Raw genomic sequence first — 24,913 nt, 5'->3', positions numbered from 1 at the left:
ATTGAGCATGATAACTCTTGGTTAGTTAAAAAGACTGTGGGTCAAGATCACTTCCTTAGACTAAGGACATGACTAAGGATTTACATATTTTTTTTAACTGAATTTTTAAGATATACTGTATATTCTGGTGTACTGAGATCTTCTACCCCCATTAGAGTAGTGCTGTCCGATAAAAATATAATTTGTGTTAAATGTATTTAATAAATTTTAGCAGTCACACTAAGAAAAAAACAGGTGAGGGGCTCCTGAGTGGCTCAGTTGGTTGAGTATCTGACTTCAGCTCAGGTCATGATTTTCATGGTTTGTGGGTTCGAGCCCCATATCAGGCTCTGTGCCGACAGCTCAGAACCTGGAGCCTGTTTCAGATTCTGTGTCTCCTTTTCTCTCTGCCCCTCCCCAACTCATGCTCTGTCTTACTCTGTCTCTCAAAAATAAATAAATGCAAAAGAAAAAAAAAAAGAAAAAAACAAGTGAGGCATTCTTGGGTTGCTCAGTCGGTTGAATACACAACTTTGGCTCAGGTCGTGATCTCACAGTTTGTGAGCTTAAGCCCTGCATCGGGCTCACTGCTCTCAGTGCGGAGCCCGCTTTGGATCCTCTGTCCTCCTCTCTCTCTGCCCCTTCCCTGCTTGTGCTCTCTCTCTCTCAAAAAAAAAAAAAAAAAAAGAAAAAGAAAGGATGAAATTAATTAATTTTAATAGTATATATACTTTATATATAATATAATACATAGATCTCCCAAATATCTTTTCAACAAGTTATCAATATAAAATGATTAAATATTTCACCTTTTTTGGGTACTACATCTTTGAAATTCAGTATGCATTTTACACTTAACATCATATCTCAGCTTGGACTAGCCCCGTATCTTTTTTTTTTTAATATTTAATATTTATTTTTTATTTTTTGAGAGAGAGTGAGAGCACATGCATGCAAACAAGGCAGGGGCAGAGGGAGGGGTAGAGAGAGAATCTCAAGCATGCGGAGTCCAATGCAGGGCCCAATCTCTCACAATGTGAGATCATGATGTGCGCCGAAATCAAGAGTCAGATGCTTCTGGACTGAGCCACCCAGGCACCCCAGACTAGCCCCATTTCAAGTGTGTACTCAGTAGCAACAGGTGGCTGGTGGCTACCGTATTGTATATCTTGGTTTTAGGATGTCTGTCTTCCTCTCTCATTGATGTCCTAGGTTATCCCATCTATGGTGTTCCAACCGTTCGGTCTGATATCCCTGCCCCCCGAATTCGTCGCATCAGTGATAGAACTAATTATGGTGAAGAGGGCAATGCCTACTCATTACTACATCCTACTGTCTTTGGCCAGAAAGGAGTGTTTGAAAGAGACTTCTTCAAGACAAGATCCAAAAAAGAGGTAGAGTGTATTATTTCAAAAGAGTTGAAAGACATGTAAACTTCACATAAACACACAAAGATGAAAATGCTTATTTATCAACAACTACTTGATTTTAAACTTGTAAAATGTTGAGGTTTTATACTACAAAAGTCATCAGGATCCCCGAATAGAGGATTCTTAAGGATGTTGTTCAGTTTGGTTGTGACATTTTGGTACAATTCTTGAAGCAGAGTTTCCTCTGTGATAGGAAACGTTACATTCATATCACACATCCACTAGGACCTATGTATAAAAAGAAAAATGTTTTCCTAAGGGACTCAATCAAAAGGGATCGATCCCTTCCTTGTGTAAGTATCTCGTGGTTTTATATCTCCAAAACCGAAGAGTAGGTATGAGAAGGCCCCCTGCCACCCTCCTTATGTACTGCTGTCTTATGTCATAGATTATCTGGGAAAGCACTAATTTAAAATAGTCTGTCCTGTTGCCATGTCCTTTGTCAGCCATGTATCTTGTTTCTGTTTTGTTTGTTTGTTAGAAAACATGGTGCTCATATTTCAGGTGACTTTCTTCCTAGGTGGATTAGAAAACAGGAGTGACCAGCTGGATCAGAATAGCCACTGGGGTTCCAAGGGCCAAAGATTAATAGCAACACATGGTCAGCCTGTGTTGATCTGCACTCGTGGAAGGCAGCATGAAATCTAGGGCACAACTGCTTCTTGTCTCATATCCAGAGCTAGGAATGATTTGAGGAGACATGTAGACATATGATGCCTTCTGGGACTTCAGATAAAGGGTTGATGTTTGAAAATTTACTAACTCCTACCTTGATTATAACATTCATTCCAACAATTCATCCCCACTGAAGCAGGGGACAGAGGAAGGGAGAAACTCAGAGGCGAGGCCTTCTGGCTGGCCTTTGGGACCACCCCTGGGGCATCAGAGAAGGGACACCCCCAGACTGTGTTTTCACTTCCCTTAATTACTCTAAAGGTCCTATGAAATAGAAGTTCAGGGTTGCCGAAAGAAACAAAAATCTCCTGCTTGTTGCATGATGCCTAAAATTTTTTAAACTGGGAAGGCATCCTTAGTCTCACCCATTTGGAAAAAAAAAAAAAAAACCCAAATGCGTGGTTGGAGTGATAATACTAACTTGAGAATGGATGGGTTTCTGGAAAGATCAGCTAATTCGTGTATTAACAATGGAATGGGGTCCTAAGGGAGGGATGCTTCCTGAGGAGGGGAAAGGAAGCGGAGGAGGAGGCCCCTTCAGGAGTTCACTCCTTACCTGCCGTTGAGGGTGGGGCAGGGGGGAATGGCGCTCTGCACAGGGGCACTGAGGTGTTTTTTGCTGTACGACGGCAGCTGCCAGCAGCTCTTCTGAATTTCAAGTGTATCTGATCATATGGTTAATTTCCCACGAGGGCACATCATTTCTCCAGGATCTTTAAATTGTTAAGATTCCATTTAATAGATGTATTCTGCAACTCTTCCCTTTCTTTGGCTTTCCTATTCACTGTCTAACCTTTCTTTCCATTTCCCTCTTTGCTTTATTTAAAAAAAATTTTTTTTTTAATGTTTTATTTATTTCTAGGAGAGAGAGAGAGACAGCGTGAGCAGGGGAGGGTCAGAGAGAGAGAGGGAGTCACAGACTGAAACAGGCTCCAGGCTCTGAGCTGGCAGTCAGCACAGAGCCCGACGCGGGGCTCGAACCCACGAACTGCGAGATCATGACCTAAGCGAAAGTCGGACGATTAACCGACTAAGCCACCCAGGCGCCCCAAAAAAATTTTTAATAGTTTATTTATTTTTGAGACAGGGAGAGACAGAACATGAGCGAGGGAGGGTCAGAGAGAGAGGGAGACACAGAATCCAAAACAGGCTCCAGGCTCTGAGCTGCCAGCACAGAACCTGATGTGGGGCTCGAACCCACAAACCACGAGATCATGACCTGAGCTGAAGTCAGACACTCAACTGACTGAGCCACCCAGGCACCCCTGCTTTATTTTTTTTCCTGTGTGCTTCACAGTAAATGTTTTTCCTCTTTTATATTTAATTTTTTCCAAATCTTTTATTTCTTCTACTCATTCTAACATTTCTTTCCACTGCTAGTTCTTATCTTTCCTTCCTTATATTTTCCCTGGGACATAAAAACTATGTTTTCCCTTAATAATTATCATTGCAGAGAGATTGCTAATAACCAAAGTTTGCTGGTTTTCATATATATTCAGATTTTAGTTTGCTCAGTTGTTCATGCATGCTGTATCTCTCTGGCATTTGCATATCCACAACTATAAAGTTTATAACAGGCCATTTAGGGGCATTTTATAAATGATCCTATTTTAGAGAAGGGAAACTAATTTTCAAGGGGCATGAACACATACACAAAATCCTAGTGACAAGAAGTGAGTGAGATGGAATGTAAATCCAATGTGTTTTCTATCTTTAACTTTTTACTCTTTCTGCTTGAATTTGGCTTCTTCCCTTTAAACTAACCAGAAACACTTAAAGATTTGAAAGTAATTTTATATATGGGTGAGTAGAGGTGAAGACTGTCTTATTTGTATTAATGTTTATTTATCTTGAGAGAGAGTTAGAGTGTGAGTGGAGGAGGGGCAGAGAGAGAGAGAGAGACAATCCCAAGCAGGCTCCGCACTGTCAGCACAGAGCCCAACATGGGGCTTGAACTCACTAGCCATGAGATCATGACCTGAGCAGAAACTGAGAGTCGGATGCTTAACCGACTGAGCCACCCAGGTGCCCCACTGTCATATTCGTAGTAACAAAATGATTCCTGAACTGAAAGTATTGGAATTTCGATATCTGCTTATTATTACATGTAATAGGTACACCCATACACACACATGTGTTTTTTGGGGGCACACACCTTTTTTGGGGGATACTCATACTCTTAGGTCTTATAAAGATATATTTTTTAAAAATTTTATTTCTTTTGAAAGAGAGAGAGACAGAGTAGGGGAAGGGCGGGGAGAGAGAGGAGAGAGAATCCCAAGCAGGCTCCATGCTATCAGCACAGAGCCTGATGTAGGGCTCAAACTCCCTAACCATGAGATCATGACCTGAGCTGAAATCAAGAGTTGAACACTTAACTGACTGAGCCACTCAGGTGCTCTGAAGATATTGTTAAAATACAAATTTAAAGGGGCGCCTGGGTGGCTTAGTCGGTTAAGCGTCCGACTTTCACTCAGGTCATGATCTCGCGGCTCGTGAGTTCGAGCCCCGCATCGGGCTCTGTGCTGACTGCCAGCTCAGAGCCTGGAACCTGTTTCAGAGTCTGTGACTCCCTCTCTCTCTGACCCTCCCCTGCTCATGCTGTCTCTCTCTCTCATAGAAATAAATAAAAAAAAAACATTAAAAAAAATTTAATATATTAAAAAAAAAATACAAATTTAAAAACACAAATCTCAGTCTGACTTTCATTTTTTCCCCTAGATTGCAGAGATATTATGTAACATTGGTGTCAAGCTTTCTGATGAAGAATTTGAAAATGTATGGAATCTTGCATCAAAAAAGCATCACAGAGGAGAAGTTTCCATTGAGACTATCAGAAATGTTCTGGATGAGCTACAGCATGCAGACCGGATCAAGTGTAAAACAACCATGTGATATTTTCGGAGTTCATTCATTTAAACAAAAGAATTGTTATATCTGTGTCCATTAAAATGTTCAGCCCATTCTGGTTTTAGATATGTTAGATTTCAGCAGTCACTGTAGGAGGACTTAAATGTCTGTGTGTGTTTCTAATAAATTTGATTTGGGATTTTAAGGTTAATTTTATTGTTTTCTGTAAAACACCGAAGAACTTGATGAACACTTAGAGTTAACCTTTCATCTCACCAAAGGCCTAGTTCAGAATGATATAGACATTTGTAATGAAAGCATTGTAGATAAATGCTTAAGAAGTCTATGCATTTTAGTTGGTTGAATGAAATTCAAAGTCTAGTTTGTGATACTAGGTTGACAAAATTTTGCCTTCAACCTTTTGTTATTTTTCTCTTGAGGTGTCACTATGACAGAATGTAAGCTTAGCTAGCTTTCAATCCGTGTTAGCATCTGAGGAAAACAAGCACACACAAGGAGCAAAATTTGGAGAACAAAAGCTGGAGTTCCGACAATGCATGGTAGCCATTACTTTTAATATATTCCTATGGCCATTTATAGCAGCAATAGCCAAATTATGGAAAGAGCCCAAGTGTCTATCAACTGATGAATGGATAAAGAAGATGTGGTATACAAAAGTATTACTCAGCCATGAAAAAAGAATGAGTTCTTACCATTTGCACTATCTTGATGTAATACATTGTAACCATTTTTATTTTTTTATTTAATTTTTTAAAAAGTATTTCTTTTTTCTTAAGTTCATTTATTTTGGGAGACAGAGGGAGCAGGAGAAGGGCAGAGAGAGAGAGAGGGACAGAGGATCTTAAGCGGGTTCCACACTGACAGCAGAGGGCCCCATGTGGGGCTTGAACTCATGAACTACAAGATGATGACCAGAGCCGAAGTCAGACACTTAACCAGCTGAACCACCCAAGCGCCATTGTATCAATTTAAAATAGGTTTATTGAGGTATCATTTAGATGCAGTCAGATCCACTGTCACAAACACAAAATTCTATCACTTCACAAAATTCTCTGGTGCCCTTTTGCAGTAAACATCTCCTCTTCCACATTCTAGCCCCTCACAACCACTCATTTGTTTTTTTGTCCTGTAGCTTTGGCCTTTTTCAAAATGTCGTATCAATGGAATCATGGGATATGTAGCTAGCTTTTTGAGACTAGCTGCCTTCACTTAGTATGATTTTAAGATCCATCCATGTCATTGCATGGATCAGGAGTTCACTCTTCATTGCTGAGTAATATTTCACTGTATGGATACACCACAATTTATCTGTTAAAGACATTTGAGTTGTTTCCAGTCTTTGGCAAATTGGAATAAAACTTCTATGAACACTTGTGAATAGGTGTTGTGTAAACATAAGTTTTCTTCTCTCTTGGGAGAATAACTATGGGTGAGATTGCTGGGCTATATGGTAAGTATATGCTTAACTGTATAAGAAACTGAAAATCTGTTCTTCAAAATGGCTCTATCATTTTGCATTTTCACCAGCAATTTATGAGACTTCTAGTTCATCCTGGTATTGTGTTTAAAAAAATTATTTTCATCTAATAGGTCTGCAATAATAGCACATTGTGGCTTTAATTTACATTTCTGTAGTGACTAATGATGTTGAGTATCCTTTATGGGCTCATTGGCCATACATATATCTTCTTTGGTATACATTCTAACATGCTGCCTAGGTTTTTTTTTTTTTTTTTTAAGTTTATTTATTTTGAGAGAGAAACAGAGGGAGAGAGAGAAAGTGTGAGCAGGGTAAGAGCAGAGAGAGAGGGAGAGAATCCCAAGCAGGTTCTATGCTATCAGCTTGGAGCCTCATGTGGGGCCTGATCTCATGAACCATGAGATCATCACCTGAGTAGAAATTGAGTCAAATGCTTAACCACTTAATCAATTTAGTCATGTTGTGCTTCACTGCCTATTTTATTTTAAATGACTTTTCTTATTCTTGAGTTTTGAGAGTTCTTTATATATTCTAGATACAATTCCTTTATCAGGTATGTGTTTTACAGATATTTTCTCCTATATTTAGCTTGCCTTTTTGTTTTCTTTAAAAAATTTTTTTAATGTTTATTTTTCAGAGAGAGAGAGAGAGAGAGAGAGAGAATGAGAGAGTAGGAGAGGGAGACACAGAATCTGAAATGGGCTCCAAACTCTGAACTGTCAGCACAGAACCTGACATATGCTCGAACTCGCAGACTGTGAGATCATGACCTGAGCTGAAGTTGGTTGTTCAATAAACTGAGCCCCCAGGTGCTCCACCTTTTTATTTTCTTAACAGTGTCTTTCAAAGAGCATAAGCTTAACATTTTGATGAAATCCAGTTTATCAATAATGTAGCAAAATTGACAGCCCTCCTGAATTTGGTGATCATAAACTTAAAGAGACCAATCACTTGATTTTGTGTTTTTCTTTGGTTAGTTTCTTTGGTTATTCTTCATAGAATAAGTGGAGATCTGAATTTAGGGGTGGAATTTCATCTGGCGGATAAGGAGGTGGTAGGAAGGGACAAAGGAGTTGAGTGCATGCAAGGAGCTGATTCTAGTAATAGAACATGGAAACTAAGATGAGTTAAGAGAAAGTTCAGAAGGGAATGATAGTGAAAAATGGCAGAATTAATGGATTGGGCTATCCCAGTCAGCCAAAGAATTGTGGGGAAGTTATGTGTGTGTGTGTGTGTGTGTGTGTGTGTGTGTGTGTGTATAGGAGTTGGTGAGCACAAAGTGGAATGCTTGCAAAGTGAAATTCTGTAGGTGGTAATGACAATGTTTAGGATGTGATAATGGAACTGAGTGAAACAGGTGGAGAATAGGATCATTGAAGGAGAGGAGTGCGGAAAGTGAGAAGTATGTTGTTAAGTAGAAGGATCACCTACCTGGATATTGATACCATCAAGAAAGACCACAGGGAAGGTAACAGGGAGAGAATGGCCCTGGTTTCATGTCCCTTTGAAATCATGATGAAAGCTACACACTGTTGTTTTAGAAAAGTACACATGCAAATACTTCAGTCATGTAATATTCATCTCCTCCTCCCCTTCCCCCGGCCATAAATAGACCTCTAGACCAGGTAAACATTTAAGTAGTTAAATTTAAAATTTATCCTCAGGTGGGCTTCCTGTATATACCTATTTTCCTTCCAGTCATCCATCCATCCATCCATCCATCCATACATACATACATACATACATTCATCCATCCACTTACCAAATGACTAACCATCCTGTATCTGAACTTTGGTTAAATATCATTTTCAGAAGAATCTCCTTCTCTGAATGGAGATGTAAAGAAACATGCTTCCCCATTTGCAACGGTAGGGGGCACCCCAGCATTTCCAAACTTATCGAGGAGCCTTAGCCTACAGTGCAGAATAGCTGCAGAGGCTCAAGAATACTCTGAGTAAAAAAGAGACTATTAAACCAGAGGGAGGAGACTGTTTACTAGTGTACTTTCTGAAATCCAGGATGATCCACGCAGTTTCTTCTTTTATTATTTAGTGGCAGTAATTAGGCTGGAAAGGAACATTTTAAATAGTAAGCTACAGTGAAGGCTTGTTTGGATTATAAAGTATCATCTTTTAGTGACATAAGTAAAGCAGTGTGAAATAGTCAAGTGAGATAAAACTAAATGTCCAAATATATCGCCATGTTCTCACCTAAACCCATGTTTCTATCATGTTCAGGATAGTCTTGTTAAAGGTAAAATATATTAAACCCATGAAAACTTTAAAAAGCCAGTTTCTTAGCCCAGGCAAATAAACTTAATACGTTTTCTTCACAACATAGGTAACAAATATAGAAACTTGTTGGAAATATTATGTGGGCCAATAAAAGGTAATTTTATTTTATGTAGTCAAATATAAAAACTCATTGTGGCTGGATGTGAAGAGCTGGGCTACTTAGAGGTTAACACCCCAACCATAAACCACCAATGCGGATAGACTTGAAGGGCATTTCTTCTATTATGAAACATTTACAATAATAACCTTGTAAAAAATAATGGGATCTATTTAAAGCTCATTTATTTCCCAGCTAAGTGGCAATTTCCCATCACTCAAAATGCTAATACTTCCTCCTGAAACCCTAGGGATAATTCAATTCATGTGTGTTCGTTGAAAAAAATCTGGTTAAAATAAGCAGGTGATTCTGTTTTAATAATATCTGTCCTGCCAGCAATAAGACAGTCTCAGGTGCAAATAAATATATCAACAAACAGATTTTCTTTAAAGCACACAGGGTCTCTTATCATTTCCAAATTAGCCAATTAGCATGATGCTATTGGAAGAGCTAATTAAAAAGTGCATTTAGACTCAGAAATGTTTCCTGAGAGTAATCTGGAGCTTATAGTCCTTATTCCACCTGTAATTACTCTGCCTGATTTTCCACTCTGTAGATAGAGGTGAACACACCTTCACCTGGGCAGAGGAAAAAGCCTTTTCTTCCCCCTCTATCAGCTCATGGATATCAATACCTTGAACTGATTAATACACACTTAGCTTGTTAAAAAGGCACTCCCTATTCCAACCCTCTAAGCTGTTAGAAGGATGGTTAACAGTACAGAACTTAGAGTAAGGTTAAAAATGTCTTTATTCAGAGATCCAGCCTGTAGCTGGTCCTGTTTAGAAGTATTTTTACAATTAGAATCATTGGTAAATTCATCAACTTTTGTAGCAAATGTGTCTATCAGAAGAAATAAATTATTGACATTTACTAGAAGAATTTTGCTGGGGGGTGGTGAAGATAGGCAATTTATATTTGATAGCCACTAAGTCATTCATTCATTCATTCATTCATTCAGGTAGGCTCCATGCCCAGCGTGAAACCCAACACAGTACCCAATATGGGGCTTGAGCTCACAATCCTGAAATCAAGACCTTAGCAGAGGTCAAGAGTTGGATGCTTAAACCATGAGAGACTCTTGAATGCTGACAAAAACTGAGGACTGATGGATGTGGGGGGAAGGGGGGGATGGGCATGAAGGAGGGCACTTTGGGGATGAGCACTGAGTGTTATGTAGAAACTAATTTGACAATAAACTATTTGGAAAAAAAAAAAAAAAAGAAAGAAAGCAAAAAAAAAAAAAAAAAAAGAGTTGGATGCTTAGCCTAACTGACTGAGCCACCCAGGTGCCCCTAAGTTAGTGCCTTTCAAAGTTTAACATGGATACAGATTACCTGTAGATCTTGATTCTGCATTTCTAAAGCTTCCAGATCATACAGTGCTGCTGGTTAGAGGTGGCATTTGTGCTCTGGGTATAGAATTAGCCGTTTCTCCAAAGAATCCTTACCAGCCCTTTTAGTAGAGAATGGTATTGGAAACCAAGTTCTGAGCACGAAGCGTGCTAATTACTACTGGGGTGTCTTTGCTGCCATGCCCTCTCAGCTAATAGAACAAGCAAATACATATGTGTATATTAGACTGTGTATATACACATATTTACAAATATTTCTTTGTGTAAACATCTATGTCTACATTAATCTAAAAACGAGCTTATAATGCTGTTCTTTCTTGCTCCTTTTCTCTCTCTTTCTTTTCTTCCTGGTATTCAAATTATGTACAATAGGCCTTTTGAAAATAAAATTGTCCCTCAGCTCTAGATGCTTTGTTCTTTTTCTTTCCTCTTTGCCTTTTAGTTTGGAAAGTTTCTGTTGACCTATCTTCAAGCTCACTGACTTTTTTCTAAGCCATGTCAAGTCTACTGATGAGCCCACCCAAAGCAATCTTCATTTCTGTTCCAGTGTTTTTGATTTCTATAATTTCCTTTTGATTCTTTTTTCTTTTTGAGTTTTCATCTCTGTTTATATTATCCAGCTGTTCTTGCATGTTGTTTACTCTTCATATTTTAACATATTAAATCATGGATACTTTAAATTACTTATCTGATAAGTCCAGCAGCTGTGTCATATCTGAATCAGGTTCTAATGCTTGCTCTCTTTGGAGTGTGTTCTTTCTTGCCTTTGTTTTTGCCTTTGGTTGTAAGATTTTGTTGAAAGCTGTCATGTTGTATTGGGTAATATAGGAAGTGAGTTCAATAGGATTTAGGAAAATTTATGTTAACCTGGCTAGAAGATGGAATGCATTTCATGTTTGCTGAAGCTGTAGGTTCCAGAGGCTTCAGAGTCCTTTCATGCCCTTGTTTTCTCTCTCCTGTAGGTTTTGGGTTTCCCTAGGACTCTTAGAGTCTGCACATCATAGGTTCCTTCATCTATAACCTGCTGTGATAATTGAGGCCTGTTGGGGTGCTGGTATAGTATGGGGGAGGGGAAGCATTGCACAATTTTAAGATGAAACCTCAGTCTTTTAGTAGGCCTGTGTCTGAGGGCTGTGACCTTCATAAGTGTTGATAGGACGGAAAAGATTTTTTCCCCCCTGAAGTGAGGCCAGAAAGGGAGATGAGGCGGTGTAGGAGGAATATCCTTCCCCCAGGTGGGAGAAAGCTCTGGTCAAATCTTTTCCCTGGGAAGTAGACCTGTGTTATAGAGAGCACTTTGGACATTTGTCACAATGATTATTCTCCTTCCTCTGCCAAATCCACCCAATCTTTCTCTGATTTTTATAATGAAAACTTTGTAGTCTTCCTGAAGGTAAAATGGACTGAAGTGGGGGATCCCTGCCCAACAGTGTGGTCCCTAGGAGTTTCTCAGTCTCAGACTGCTCCATTGTCAGCCTCAGCAATTTGTCACAATGATCATTTCCTACCAGCTGCTAGTGCCAGCAGCTCCTCCTCCCGAGTGGATCTCGTCTGTGACTCTGAATTTCTCTATCTGCCCTGGTTTTGGGTTTGCAGTTTGACCTGCAATGCCCGTTCCCTGACGGGTCCAGGAAAGGTTGTTTTTCAGTTTGTTTTGCTTTTTTAGGTTGTAAGGATGAGAGATTTGACTTCCAAGCTCTCTACCTGTTGAAGTGAAACCGGAAATGTTGTATTAACTTTTCACTTGCACCTCTATCTGGGTGGAGGGAAAGACAGGGAACACCAAAAGGAGTATATTTTATAGTTTAGGAGGTGTAATAAACAAGGAGGAAACCAATCACTAAAATGAGTTTGAGAGTTCAGTTTGCATGTAATTATTTCTATGTCTTTCTTGCCATAATTAATCTAGATTAATAGAGCTCCAGGATCTTGTGGTTACCTCTGCAAGGGTCAGCACTTTCACGAACCACCACCTAATACATCAGATAAAATGTTGAAAGGAATATATCAGGGATGTGTCTTGACCGTTCTTCTTTTTAGTTTGTACCGTAATGACTTGAAAGAACTTTTGAATGAGCTGATTTATGCCCCATATGTTTACAATTTCTATGCTTATTATGCTTCTTACCACTCCTTTCTGGATTTAATTTCCTTCTTTTTCTTTTCAGTAGTTTTTTCTGCATTGCCTAATGATTGTTAGTTTAATCCATTTTCATTTTCAATCATGTAATATTTTAGTTCAGCATAGTATTTTAATTGATAATTATTGTTGGCCGACATGTTGGCAATATTCACTGCATTTTAGTTCACATTGTTACTTTTGAAATGAGTGACTTCTGAATAATTGTTTCTTTGTAGGTCATATATCTTTCTCCTTGGTTTCAAGACTTTTTAATATTTTTTATGTTCTGTAGTTCACCGACATATAGGCATGACTCTATTTTACTTATTTTGCTAAAGACCCATTATACTTCTTATATGTGGTTTCACCTTTGACAAAAGAACTAAGACAATAAGCTAAAGAGTTCATGTGCTTTTTTCTCTCAAGTTAAAACTCGAGAATAAACTTAATTTAATTTTGGTGGCAATCTGCCAAATGGGATTGAAGTTTCCAGAGACAAGTAACAGAGTTCACATCCAGTTTTGGGCCTTTGGACTGGGCTGTTTCTCCTCCCACTACTAACACATGGGCCTGATGGATAAAATTTGAGAACAGAAATACAACTAAACTGTATCTCTATTGGATATATTTTTAAAATTTTTTAAAATTTATTTTTGACAGAGAGAGAGCAAGCGAGCGAGCATGGGCTAGAGAGGGGCAGAAAGAGAAGGAGACACAGAATCCAAAGCAGGCTCCAGGCTCTGAGCAGTCAGCACAGAGCCCAAGGTGGGGCTCAAACTCACAAACTGAGATCATGAGGTGGGCTGAAGTCAGACACTTAACCAATTGAGCCATGCAGGCCCCCACCTAAACCATATCTCTAAAAAAAGAAATGGAAACCCTTTAATGCTTGAAACAAAGAGGTAATTTGAAATCAAAGAAACATGTTTGTAGCATGACATCCTGATAACCTGAGCCTATGAGTTTCCTGCATCCTGCTGTGGCAGAGTATATTTTCCAAAGGTGGCCAAAAGAATATGTCTCAGTCCACGTGTTCTATTTGTTTATTTATTTTGACAGAGAGCGAGTGAGAGAGAGTAAGAGCAAGGGCAAGCGGGGGTGGGGGGAGTGGGGCAGAGAGAGTGAGGGAGAGAAAACCCAGGCAGGCTCAGCACTGTCAGCGCAGAGCCCAATGCGGGGCTTGAACCCATGAGCCATGAGATCATGACCTGAGATGAAATCAAGAGTTAGACATTTAACCAACAGAGCCAGCCAGGTACCCCCAGTCCACATGTTCTTATAGATACTCCCCCCGCCATCAAAAGGTGGTGTCTAATTTGTCTTCTCTTGACTCTATGCCTCACTTGTAATGAATAGAATGCAGAAGTGATGTAGCATGACTTCTGGGTCTAGGTCACAAAAGATGAGGCATCTTTTCCTTTGCTTGTTGGAATATCTGTGCTGCCATGTAAGCAGGCCAATAGGCCATCATGCTATGAGGAAGCTCAAATTATCCCACGTGGAGAGACCACTTGGAAAAGCCCTGAAACTATACATAGAGAGAGATGCCTGGCCAACTCCCATCTGCTCCTTCTGACCCCACTCGCCTACCTCACTTCTAGCTCCAGTCACTATATAACTACAACCACGTGAGAAATCTTAAGCCAGAACTGCCCCACAGAACCAGTATCAAGTTTCTGACCCAGAGAGACCATGAGATCATAAAATTATTTTATGTTTATGTCATTTTAAGCCACTTAAGTTGTACAAAAATTTGTTATACAGCAATAGCAACTGGTACTGCTATACTTTTAGTAAAAAGCAGACTAAAAGCATCTTTTCCACTGGCTCACTGGACATTGTTTCTTTTGAGAAATCAAAAACAATAGAGGGCTCTCTCCTGAGACTATGAAGCTATGAAGACTATTTAAATATGGGTTGTTGATTTTTTTTCATCACATGGTGTCTTTATCCTTCTTTCTCTTTCTTTCTTTCTTTCTTTCTTTCTTTCTTTCTTTCTTTCTTTCTTTCTTTCTTTCTCATTTCAAGTTTTAATTTAAATTCTAGTTAGTTAACATATAGTGTAATATTGGTTTCAGAAATAGAATTGAGTGATTCATCACTTACATTCAACACCCAGTGCTCATCACAAGTGCCCTCCTTAATGCCATCATCCATTTAACTGTCCCCAGCCACTTCCCTCCACCAACCCCCTTTGTTCTCTATAGTAAAGTGTTTCTTATGGTTTGCTCTTTTCTCTTTTTTCCTTACTCCTACTATTTTCATCTTTGTTTCTTAAATTCCACATATGCATGAAATCATATGCATATGATTTCTCTGACTTACTTGTTTAGCTTAGCAAAATAGATTTTAGCTCCATCCGCATCATTGCAAATGGCATAATTTCATTCTTTTCAATGGCTGGGTAATCTCTCTCTCTCCTCTCTCTCTCTCTCTCTCTCACACACACACACATATGCATACCAAATTTTCTTTATCCATTCAGCAGTCAATGGACTTTTGGGCTCTTTCCATAATTTGGTTATTGTTGATAATGGTACTATGAACATCAGGTGCATGTGTCCCTGCAAATCAGTATTTTTGTATCCTTTGGGTAAATACCTAGTAGTGCAACTGCTGGGTTGTAGGGTAGTCCTATTTTTAACTTTTTGAGAAAACTCCATCTTGTTTTCCAGAGTAGCTATGCTGGTTTGCATTCTCACCAACAGTGTAAGAGGGTCCCCATTTTCCTGCATCCTTGCCAACATCTGTTGTTTCCTGTATTGTTAATTTTAGCCATTCTGACAGGTGTGAGGGGGTACCTCATCATGGTTTTTATTTTTTATGAAGTTTATTTATTTTTGAGAGAGACAGAACATGAGTGGGGGAGGGGTAGAGAGAAGGAGGGAGACAGAGAATCAGAACCAGGCTCCAGGCTCTGAGCTGTCAGCACAGAGCCTGATGCTGGGCTCGAACTCACGAACTGTGAGATCATGACTTAAGCCAAAGTCAGACGCTTACCTGACTGAGCCAACCAGGCACCTCTCATTGTGGTTTTGATTTGTATTTCCCTGATGATAAGTGATTTTGAGGATCTTTTGATGTGTCTGGTTAGCCTGGTTAGATGTCTTCTTTGGAAAAGTGTTTATTCATGTCTTCTGCCCATTTCTTCACTGAATGATTTGTTTTTTGGATTTTGAAATGTTGATATGTTCTTTACAAATTTTGGACACTAACCCTTTTTCTGATATGTCATTTGCAAATATCTTCTATCACTCTGTAAGTTGCTGTTTAGTTTTGTTGATTGTTTCCTTCGCTGTGAAGAAGCTTTTTATCTTGATGAAGTCCTAATAGTTCATGTTTGCTTTTGTTTCCCTTGCCTCAGGAGACATGTCTAGTAGCAAATTGCTATGGTCAATGTCAAAAAAGTTGCTGCCTATGTTCTCCCCTAGGATTTTGATGGTTTCCTGTCTCACATTTAGGTCTTTCATCCATTTTGAATTTATTTTTGTGGTGTAGTGTAAAAAGTGGTCCATTTGCATTCTCCTGCATGTTACTGTCCAGTTTCCCAACACCATTTGTTGAAGAGACTGTTTTTTCCACTGAATATTCTTCCCTGATTTGTCAAAGATTAGTTGATCACATAGTTATGGGTTCATTTCTGTGTTTTCTATTCTGTTCCATTGATCCATGTGTCTGTGTTTGTGTCAATACCATACTATCTTGATGACTACAGATTTGTAATATAGCTTAAAGTGTGTTGTATCCAGCTTTGTTTTTCTTTTTCAGAATTGCTTTGGTAATTTGGGTTTTTTTGTTCTAGTTCTGTGGGAAATGCTTGTAGTATTTTGATAGGGATTGCATTAAATATGTAGATTGCTTTGGGTAGTATAGACATGTTAATAATATTTTTTCTTCCAAACCATGAGCATGGAATGTTCTTCCATTTCCTTGTGTCATCTTCAATTTCTTTCCTAAGTAGTTTTCAGAGTAAAGATCTTTTACATCTTTGGTTAGGTTTATTCCTAGGTATGGTTTTTATGCAATTGTAAATGTCATTGATTCTTTGATTTCTCTTCCTGCTGCTTCGTTATTGGCATATAGAAATGCAAGAGATTTCTGTATGTTGATTTTGAATCCTGTAACTTTATTGAATTTATGTATCACTTCTAGTCTTCTGGATTTTCTACATGGAGTATCATGTTGTCGGTGAATAGTGAAATTTTGACCTCTTCCTTGCCAATTTTGATGCCTTTTTTGTTGTCTGATTGCCAAGGCTAGGACTTCCAATACTATATTAAATAACAAATAATGTGTGAGTGGAGATCCCTGTCTTGTTCCTGACCATAGAGGAAAAGCTCTCAGTTTCTCGTCATTGAGTATATTACCTGTGGGTCTTTTGTATATGGTCTTTATGATGTTGAGATATGTTCCCTCTCTTCTTACTTTATTGAGGGTTTGCATCAAGAATGAATTTTGTCAAATGCTTTTTCTATATCTCTTGAGAAGATCAAATAGTTTATATCCTTTTATTAATGTAATGTATCATGCTGATTGATTTATGAATATTGAACCACTTCTGCAGCCCAGGAATAAACCCAACTTGATAGTGGTGGATAATTCTTTTAATGTACTGTTCAATTTGATTTGCTGGTATCTTGCTGAGAATTTTTGCATCCATATTCCACAGGGATATTGACCTGTAATTCTCCTTTTTAGTTGGATCTTTGGTTTTAGAACCAAGGTAATAGAAGGAGTTTGGAAATTTTCCTTCCATTTCTATTTTTTGGAATAGTTTGAGAATAGATAATAACTTTTCTTTAAATGTTTGGTAGAATTCCCCTAGGAAGCCATCTGGGCCTGGACTTTTTTTGGTTTATTGGGATTTTTGATTACTGATTTAATTTCTTTGGTGATTATGGGTCTGTTCAGATTTTCTATTTCTTCTTGTTTCAGCTGTGATAGTTTATATGTTTCTAGAAATATATCCATTCCATTTCATTGAATTGCTTAGTAGTCTAATTCTCCCCTCGTGGTCCAGAATTTTTTAATCTTTTTCTCAGCTTCATCTTTTTCCATAATTTTATATTTCACCTGTTCTCCCCTCTGTGTCTTCAGCCCTCACTTACAATGCCTCTTCAAATCCTCCACCTCATTTACAGCATTTTAAAATTGATCATGACTATTTTTTAGTTTCTTGATCTCTGTAGCAATAGATTCTCTGCTGTCTTCTATGCTTTTTTCAAGCCCAGCAATTAATCTTATGACCATTATTCTAAATTCTTATTCAGTTATATTGTTTATAACTGCTTTGATCAATTCTTTAGCTGCCATTTCTTCCTCGAATTTCTTTTGAGGCAAATTCTTCTGTTTCATCATTTTGGCTAGTTTTCTGTCCCTTATGTGCTTTAAAAGCTTGTTATGTGTCCTGCGCCTGTGAGCACTACTATGTTAAAGAGGGGTCATACACTGTCTAGGGCCTGGCCCTTCAGTGTTTTTTGGAGAGTGTTACTTGTTCTCTGTTGTGACTTTGGTTATTTTATTTCATTTTTTAAAATGTTTTATTTATTTCTTTGAGAGAGAGAGAGAGAGAGAGAGCGCGAGCGTGAGCAGGGGAGGGTCAGAGAGAGAGGGAGACACAGAATCTGAAACAGGTTCCAGGCTCTGAGCTAGCTGTCAGCACAAAGCCTGACGTGGAGCTTGAACCCATGAACTGAGATCATGACATGAGCTGAAGTCGGACGCTTAACCTACTGAGCCACCCAGGCGCCCCTGGTTATTCTATCGTAGCGATGTTTTGGACCCTCCATTAGGTGTCCTTTGATTTATTCACTGAAGTAGCCCTGGAAGAGAAAACAAGCAAACAAAACAGAAAAAAAAAAAAAAAACCTAAAAACACCAGCTACAGGAAAACAACGGGATGGTGGTTGATGGAAGAGGCCTTATCCCATACAAAGAGAGAGATGACAGGGGCAGGGGGGGAAAGAAGAAAAGAAAATTGACCAGGCAGAGAAACTCTATGGCTTAATCCAGAGAGAAAGGGGGAAATAAAGCAGGTGATCTAGAACAGGCATAAAGAGAATAGATTAAGCACGTCTGCTTAAACAAACCAACAACCAGAATAACCAGATGCGGTCCATTTCCCAAGGCCCCACCTTCTTGGTGATGGCGAGAAAAATGGCGACACTCTAGTCTCTCCTCCACGATGCCGGGTGTCCCAAACCACTCTGTTCAGGCCGACCTCGCAGGCGGTTTGTCCTGCTGTGCCTACTCGCGTGCCTCCTTGGTGCTGGGCTGGGATTTAAACACTGATGTCTTAAAGGGTCCCGCTCGGTGCGTCCCAGTTCCGGGAAATTGCTGCCCCGCGCTGCCCTTGAGGTTTGTCCTGCTCTGCCCACTCTCGTGCCTCCCTGGTGTGCAGCTGGGGTTTAAACCCGATGTCTTAAAGGGTCCCTCTCGTGCACCCCGGTACTGGGGAAGTGCCGCTCCGCGCCACCGATGATGGCCTCTGGCTGGCGGACGCAGACGGTCTTTGTCCTTTGAAAGGTTATATAACTTATTCCCACAGCTCCAGGGATGGATTGCTTTCTCCCACTGGGGACTGCGCTTCTGAACCCGTTACCGAGCCCAGGACTGGCTCCCCTTTCCACCAGGTATGTGAACTGGGCAGCCAGCCCCAGTCTGGAGGAAGCCCCACAGTTAGAAACTGGATCTTTCTCTGTCTGGGTCCGATGCTTTTCTCTTATCCAGATAGAGTCCTATAGCTTCCTCAGCCTCTCTTTCTCTTCCCTTTGTTTCTCCGCAGATGGGGTCCCTGCCCCCCCCATAAGGCCTGTTTTATCTCTCCCAGTTCACACTCACACACCTATGGCCTGCCAGGTTGTCCCCATGGGTCTCTGGAGACATCTTTGTCACTTTGCAGCCCAGATTCTTAGAATTCAAATTCCTTTGGCCTCAACACTGTGGTGTTTGAGGGACAAGGAAGCTGTGGGTACCCCTACTTCTCTCTCCTGACCTCTTCTTAATATAGCCATTTTTGTTCTCAGAAGCAGGAAATATAGCAGACTTCCCTAACACACAGAAGACAGAGACCTAGACAAAATGCCAAGATGGAGGGATTCATCCTAAAAGAAGGAACAAGAAGATGTTGCGGCCAGGGATCTAATCAAAACAGGTAATTGTCTTCTCCAGTAGAGCCAAGAGATGGAGGGGGAGAGAGTCCCAAACACAATATTTGAGCACTTGGATCCCTTTATGCCTAAATTTATACTTACATGAGTCTATATATTTTGGTTTTTACTTTAGTTTATCTGAGTTGAGTTTTTGTTACTTCTAACTAAAGGGATCCTGATGGTTACAACTCTACTACTATTCCAGACCAGTTTGTACTCAAAGAGATCAGAAGAGGAAACAAAGAGATAAGAAGTAGAAACAAGGTGACCTATGAGGTAGACTAATATACCATTGCTTAAATGAACCACACCCCTGGATTCATGCTCTCTACTGTCCTCTCCCACGCCTTGAGTCTCTGTTCCGCCAGATGAGTACCTTGTGAGTGTTTGCATTTGGGGCCTGGTCTTCTTGGAAGGCTTTCTTCTGGAACCCAGCTGCTGCATGGAAGTCCAGGGAACTCTGCTGCACCGAGGGGTGGAGTGTAGAATTCCTAGATGAGACAGAGATGACACATGTGGAAGAACACTGAGGCCCCCCAGCCTAGCTCCTCATTGCATGTTGCCTCATGAGTGATCTAGCCAACACCATGTGGAGCAGAACACAGCCAACCTGTAGAATCATTAGAAATAGTAAATTGTTATTGTTTTAGCCAACTAAGTTTTGGGGTAAGTTGTTAGGTGACAAAAGGTAATTGAGTAGCCAAGGATCAGAGCAGCCAGTCAGATTTGGCCTTAAGCAGTTGCCCAAGCAAGACAGTGACCAGTGATATGTATTCATTTACTCATTCATTTCATTTAATGCAGTGTTTCATGAATGTCTGCTATGTGCTGGCCAATAAAACATTGTAAAGGGTCCAGGAAATGGCAACAATGTGCACAATCACTATGTAAATCAGGGACTTCGCTTTAGAATTTGATGTTTATCTCTTTCAGAAGATTTAAAATGGTTTTGGCCTGTGAAGGAAATAGCTTCTGACTAATCAATATTGACAACCAAATTTTCCAGCATATAAATGGAGCCAGGAGCTGTGTTTTAAGGCCAGATCCACCGAAGGTATATTACAATTGCCTGTATTTATGGACAGATGAGTTACATCAAGGTTTAAAGGAAATATATTTTCACTGCAGTGGAGAAACTATTATTTTCTGCTTTGAAATTTTTTCCTTCACTGGGGGCATCTGACTACCTGGATTCCACTTTAGTTCCATCACTTGGTAGGTTTATGACCTTGGGGGCAAGTATTAACCATTCTAAACTATGATTTCTCCATTTGTTAAAAGGCTTAATAGTATATACCTTATATAGTAATCCCTAAACAAATTAGTATTATTGTTGTTATTATTATTATTATCCTAAATGATTTCTGGATCACCAACCCTATCTTGGGAAATCTATTTCCTTCTCTTTATTTGAAAGAAAATGGTTATCTTTGCTTCCTAAGAAGCAAACATCAGTATTCTTTCTTAGTATTCATCCTTCTTTTCACTCCTCGCTTTGGGAAATATAAGATTTTAGTAAAATGTTAACCTTGAGAAAATGTATTAATGCATGAAATGATTTTTTCACCCATAAGCATTACCTTATTATTATCATCTGAAGGAGTGAGTGAAATATCTGAATATGCTTACTTTCATAGTGGAGTGAGGAAGCAGGAAGAAAGAACTGGGCTCATCTTTTCGATTTTTGGAATAACACATAAAGGTGTAATTGACAAAGGAGAGAGCTCTGCTTTCAAGGGATTCATGTTTGAGGAGTGAGGGGTAAATTTTAGCCATGCTGGGAAACTGGGAAGTTCTAATTTGCAGAAGGTAGAAAGCCTCCATGTACCAAGAACATGGAAACGATGGCCTCAGTTTGGTTTTGATTTTGCCACAGCTCTGCTCTGCTTTAACCTCCTGATCTGGCCAATTCCTGTTCTCATGTTTGAGCCCCCAGGGATATGGTATGTATTGTTATGTGATACCCTTTGCATTTGAATTATACTCTCTTTAGAATGACAATGATAATTCTAATCACAGAACCACATTAAGTACCTCGAAGTACGTATGAGCTGGAAAAACATTTGCGAGACTCTAGCATCATATTCTTCCTCATCTGCTGGAATATTGAAAACTTGGCCCAGGTTGTATATCCGTGGGAGGCCTTAGCAGCTTTGAATTTGGGACCCCATGCTAGGTTTCCTGCAGGGTGTCTACTTGAAGATATAGGTAATTGATGAACACACACACATATTATGGTTCTCTTTTTTTTAATACCTTTTATTTTTTATTTTATTTTATTTTTTTAATGTTTTATTTATTTCTGAGAGAGAGAGAGACAGCTTGAACAGGGGAGGGTCAGAGAGAGAGGGAGACACAGAATCCGAAACAGGCTCCAGGCTCTGGGCTGTCAGCACAGGGCCCGACATGGGGCTCAAACCCATGAACCATGAGATCATGACCTGAGCTGAAGTCTGACGCTTAACCGACTGAGCCACCCAGGTGCCCCACACATATTATGGTTCTGATGACTTAATTCCTTCCATAAAACTCTTTTCAATTCCATTTATAGCAACACTGAGGAAACATCTAGCTCTTAGCTGAGCATAAAGCCAGGGGCACTGAGAGGATTCTTCTGTGAACTACCCTAAAACCTCTATGGGTATAGCTACAGCAATTCATGAAGCTTTGCCCTCAGGAGAATTTGTGGGCTGTGCTGGCTCGTGGATAAGATTTGCTGATTTTGTGGACACGTCTCACCCACAGTGCCTCTCTTCCTCACTTCTCTGGAGCTGTAGCATCGAAGACAATGAGACACTGTCTCATTGCCAGGCCACTGCTGGTTGGCAAATGGGTTGGGAGAAGAGGAGGTGCTGTAAAATATCTTGTATAACCAAACTGGGTAGATTGGGTTTCAGAATCAGAGATATTCCTTCCATCCTCCCTCCCTCCCCCTGGTCCCTTCCTTCCCTTCTCTATTTTCCGCATATTTACTCACACCTCCTCTGTTTCTGACACTGTTGCTGTGTGCTTCGCATATAAACACGCCCTCCTTCATTAGCGGCTTTCCGGGGTTTCGGTTCCCTGCCGCCAAGCATGGTGGGAAAGCAGGTCGCCCTCCTTCTGACGTCACGATGCCTGCGACATTCACCTCACGGCATCTCATTACGTAGGCATTTTATCATCTCACAACGTCACAAGTAGAGTGAGTACTGGACAGTAAAATATTTTGAGAGAGAGGGAGACCATATTTAGAGAACTTTTGTTACAGTACATATATATATTTAAAAATTTTTTTTTCCTGTTTATTTATTTTTGAGAGAGAAAGAGACAGAGCGTGAGTGGGGGAGGGGCAGAGACCGAGACACACAATCTGAAGCAGGCTCCAGGCTCTGAGCTGTCAGCACAGAGCTGGATGCAGGGCTCGAACTCAGAAACAGTGAGATCATGACCTGAGCCGAAGTCAGATGCTTAACCGACTGAGCCACCCAGGAGCCTGTTACAGTATATTTTTGTAACTGTTGTATTTTATTATTAGTTTTACTGTGCCTAATTTATAAATGAAACTTCATCATGAGCATGTATGAAGGGAAAAAACAGCGTGTACAGGAAAAAAGAGAGTCTGCATGAGGTTTGGGTACTATTTGTGGTTTCAGGTATCCGATGAGGGTCTTGGAGGTATCTCTAGATACAGGGATTACTGTAGCGGTCAGATGCTCTAGGAGGAGAAGGAAAATACCTATCTATTTATTTGTTTTGAGAGAGAGGGAGTGAGAGAGAGAGACTCCCAAGGAGCCTCCACACTATGACAGTGTGGAGTCCAGTGAAGGGCTGGAACTCACAAACCATGAGATCGTTGTCTGAGCCGAAACCAACTGTTGGTTGCTCAACAAACTGAGCCACTCAGGTGCCCCGGGGGGAGGGGAAATATTAAAACAAGTAATTACCCAGGGTGGCTGGGTGGCTCAATTGGTTCAGCATCCAGGTCTTGTTTTCAGCTCAGGTCATGATCTCATGGTTCATGGGTTCATGCTCTGCATCTGGCTGTTTGCTGTCAGTGCAGAGCCTGCTTGGGATTCTCTCTTGGCCCCTTCTGGCTCATGCTCTCTCTCTCTACCTCCTCTCAAAATAAATAAACTTAAAATAAAAACCCAAATAATTGCAATAAAGTAGGATTATCATTATGGTAAGGGAGGGAGAAGTGCTCTTTTTCAATTGGCCAGAACATTTGTGATTTCTACTCTGATGGCATTCTTATTATTACGTCCAAAGCTAGTCTCCCTTTCTGGACTGTGCTCCTCTAGAAGGTCTCATTTACCATGTATCCCCACTCCCAGCCCAATGCTTGGCATTTGGAGCCGAGTAAAAATGTGTTGAATAAATAAATGCTCTATAATTATTGTTGATAAATATTTTATCCAGCTTTCTATATCACACAATAAGAATCAATGAAATGATAGTCATCTATTTTTTTTATAATGTGGTTTTATTTATTTATTTAAAAAGTAATCTTTATACCCAACGTGGGGCTTGAACTCATGACCTTGAGATCAAGAGTCACATGCTCTACTGACTGAGCCAGCTAGGCACCCTCTAGTCAATGAAATGAATGAATAGTCATGGTATTCTGGCGACCAGAGTTAATCAGGTCAGTGTTCTGGGGAAAAAAGAGAGAAAAGAGAAAGAAGATGAAAAAAAGAAAGAGTAAAAAAGGGGAAAAAAAAAAGAAAAAAAAAGAAAGAAAAAAAAAGGGGGAAGAAAAAAAAAAAAGGGAGGAGAGCACCTCTCAGGCAGGGATGGGCGTGGCGGGATCCAATGCCTCAGGCGGGAGCTCTGCCTCGGTGGTTGTGGGGAGGAGAGTGACGGTGCTCCAGTCCCTTCTTGAAGCAAGTGCTGCTCCTCGCTCTTTTGGGGGTGTAAACTCCCCGTACCAGGGGCGCAGCCGAAGTTGGTTGCACTCTTCAACCCAGGGCAGTTCCAATCTCTGAATAGTCATGGTATTCTGAATAGCAGTTGTTGTGGAGAAAAAATACTGACCCAGTATGAAAGGGGAGATAGAGATTAAGACCTACTTTTGCCATGTACTGAGCTGTAGTTACTGGAGCCAGATACAACCTCTCTTTTGTGTTTTGATTCCTCATTTGTAAATGAATAGAAGTGAATGTAACAGCACCTGCCCTGTCTCCTTCACAGATCGGTCATCACATGCATCAAATGGCATGCTGTAGGTGAAGTGCTTGTGAAGCGCTGTACACATCTCATGATTCAGCACCTGCTTGCTGCAAGAGAGGGAAGGATCTTCAGGACAAATGGGAGTCCAGTCTTGCTTTTCTTCGAAAAGCTCTTTCAAGGTAGAGTGCTTTCCATTTTAAATACCATGTTCCTTGCTATGTTTTTTACTGTTACAAATCCTTTCTCAGCCTCCTCCTTCCCTAAATATGAAAAGGAACAACTTCCTTCTTTTATAGTTTTTCCCTTGGT

At 40.1% G+C, this 24,913-nt stretch overlaps 1 protein-coding gene and 1 long non-coding RNA gene across 2 annotated transcripts in view; one reads left to right on the top strand and one right to left on the bottom strand.

Annotated features, from left to right (window-relative positions):
- Positions 1–5,139, top strand: part of EFHB (EF-hand domain family member B) — a 52,879-nt gene extending 47,740 nt beyond the window's left edge. Inside the window, exons 12-13 of the mRNA XM_039219713.1 lie at positions 1,192–1,373; positions 4,806–5,139. Coding sequence (XP_039075644.1) covers positions 1,192–1,373; positions 4,806–4,979 — 356 coding nt within the window. The 3' untranslated portion in view covers positions 4,980–5,139. The remainder of the gene's footprint in view (positions 1–1,191; positions 1,374–4,805) is intronic.
- Positions 5,140–8,414: 3,275 nt separating this feature from the next.
- LOC120222019 lies at positions 8,415–22,540 on the bottom strand. Its single transcript, XR_005525947.1, has 3 exons — positions 22,431–22,540; positions 19,830–20,063; positions 8,415–8,501 (listed from the first exon to the last, which is right to left on the bottom strand). It is a non-coding gene; the product is annotated as an uncharacterized LOC120222019 (long non-coding RNA).
- Positions 22,541–24,913: the final 2,373 nt, after the last annotated feature.

The sequence above is a fragment of the Hyaena hyaena genome, unplaced genomic scaffold (assembly GCF_003009895.1).
Source record: "Hyaena hyaena isolate Hyena2069 unplaced genomic scaffold, ASM300989v1 scaffold_839, whole genome shotgun sequence".
NCBI lineage: Eukaryota > Metazoa > Chordata > Mammalia > Carnivora > Hyaenidae > Hyaena > Hyaena hyaena.
This window is presented reverse-complemented; position numbering and strand designations above follow the sequence as displayed.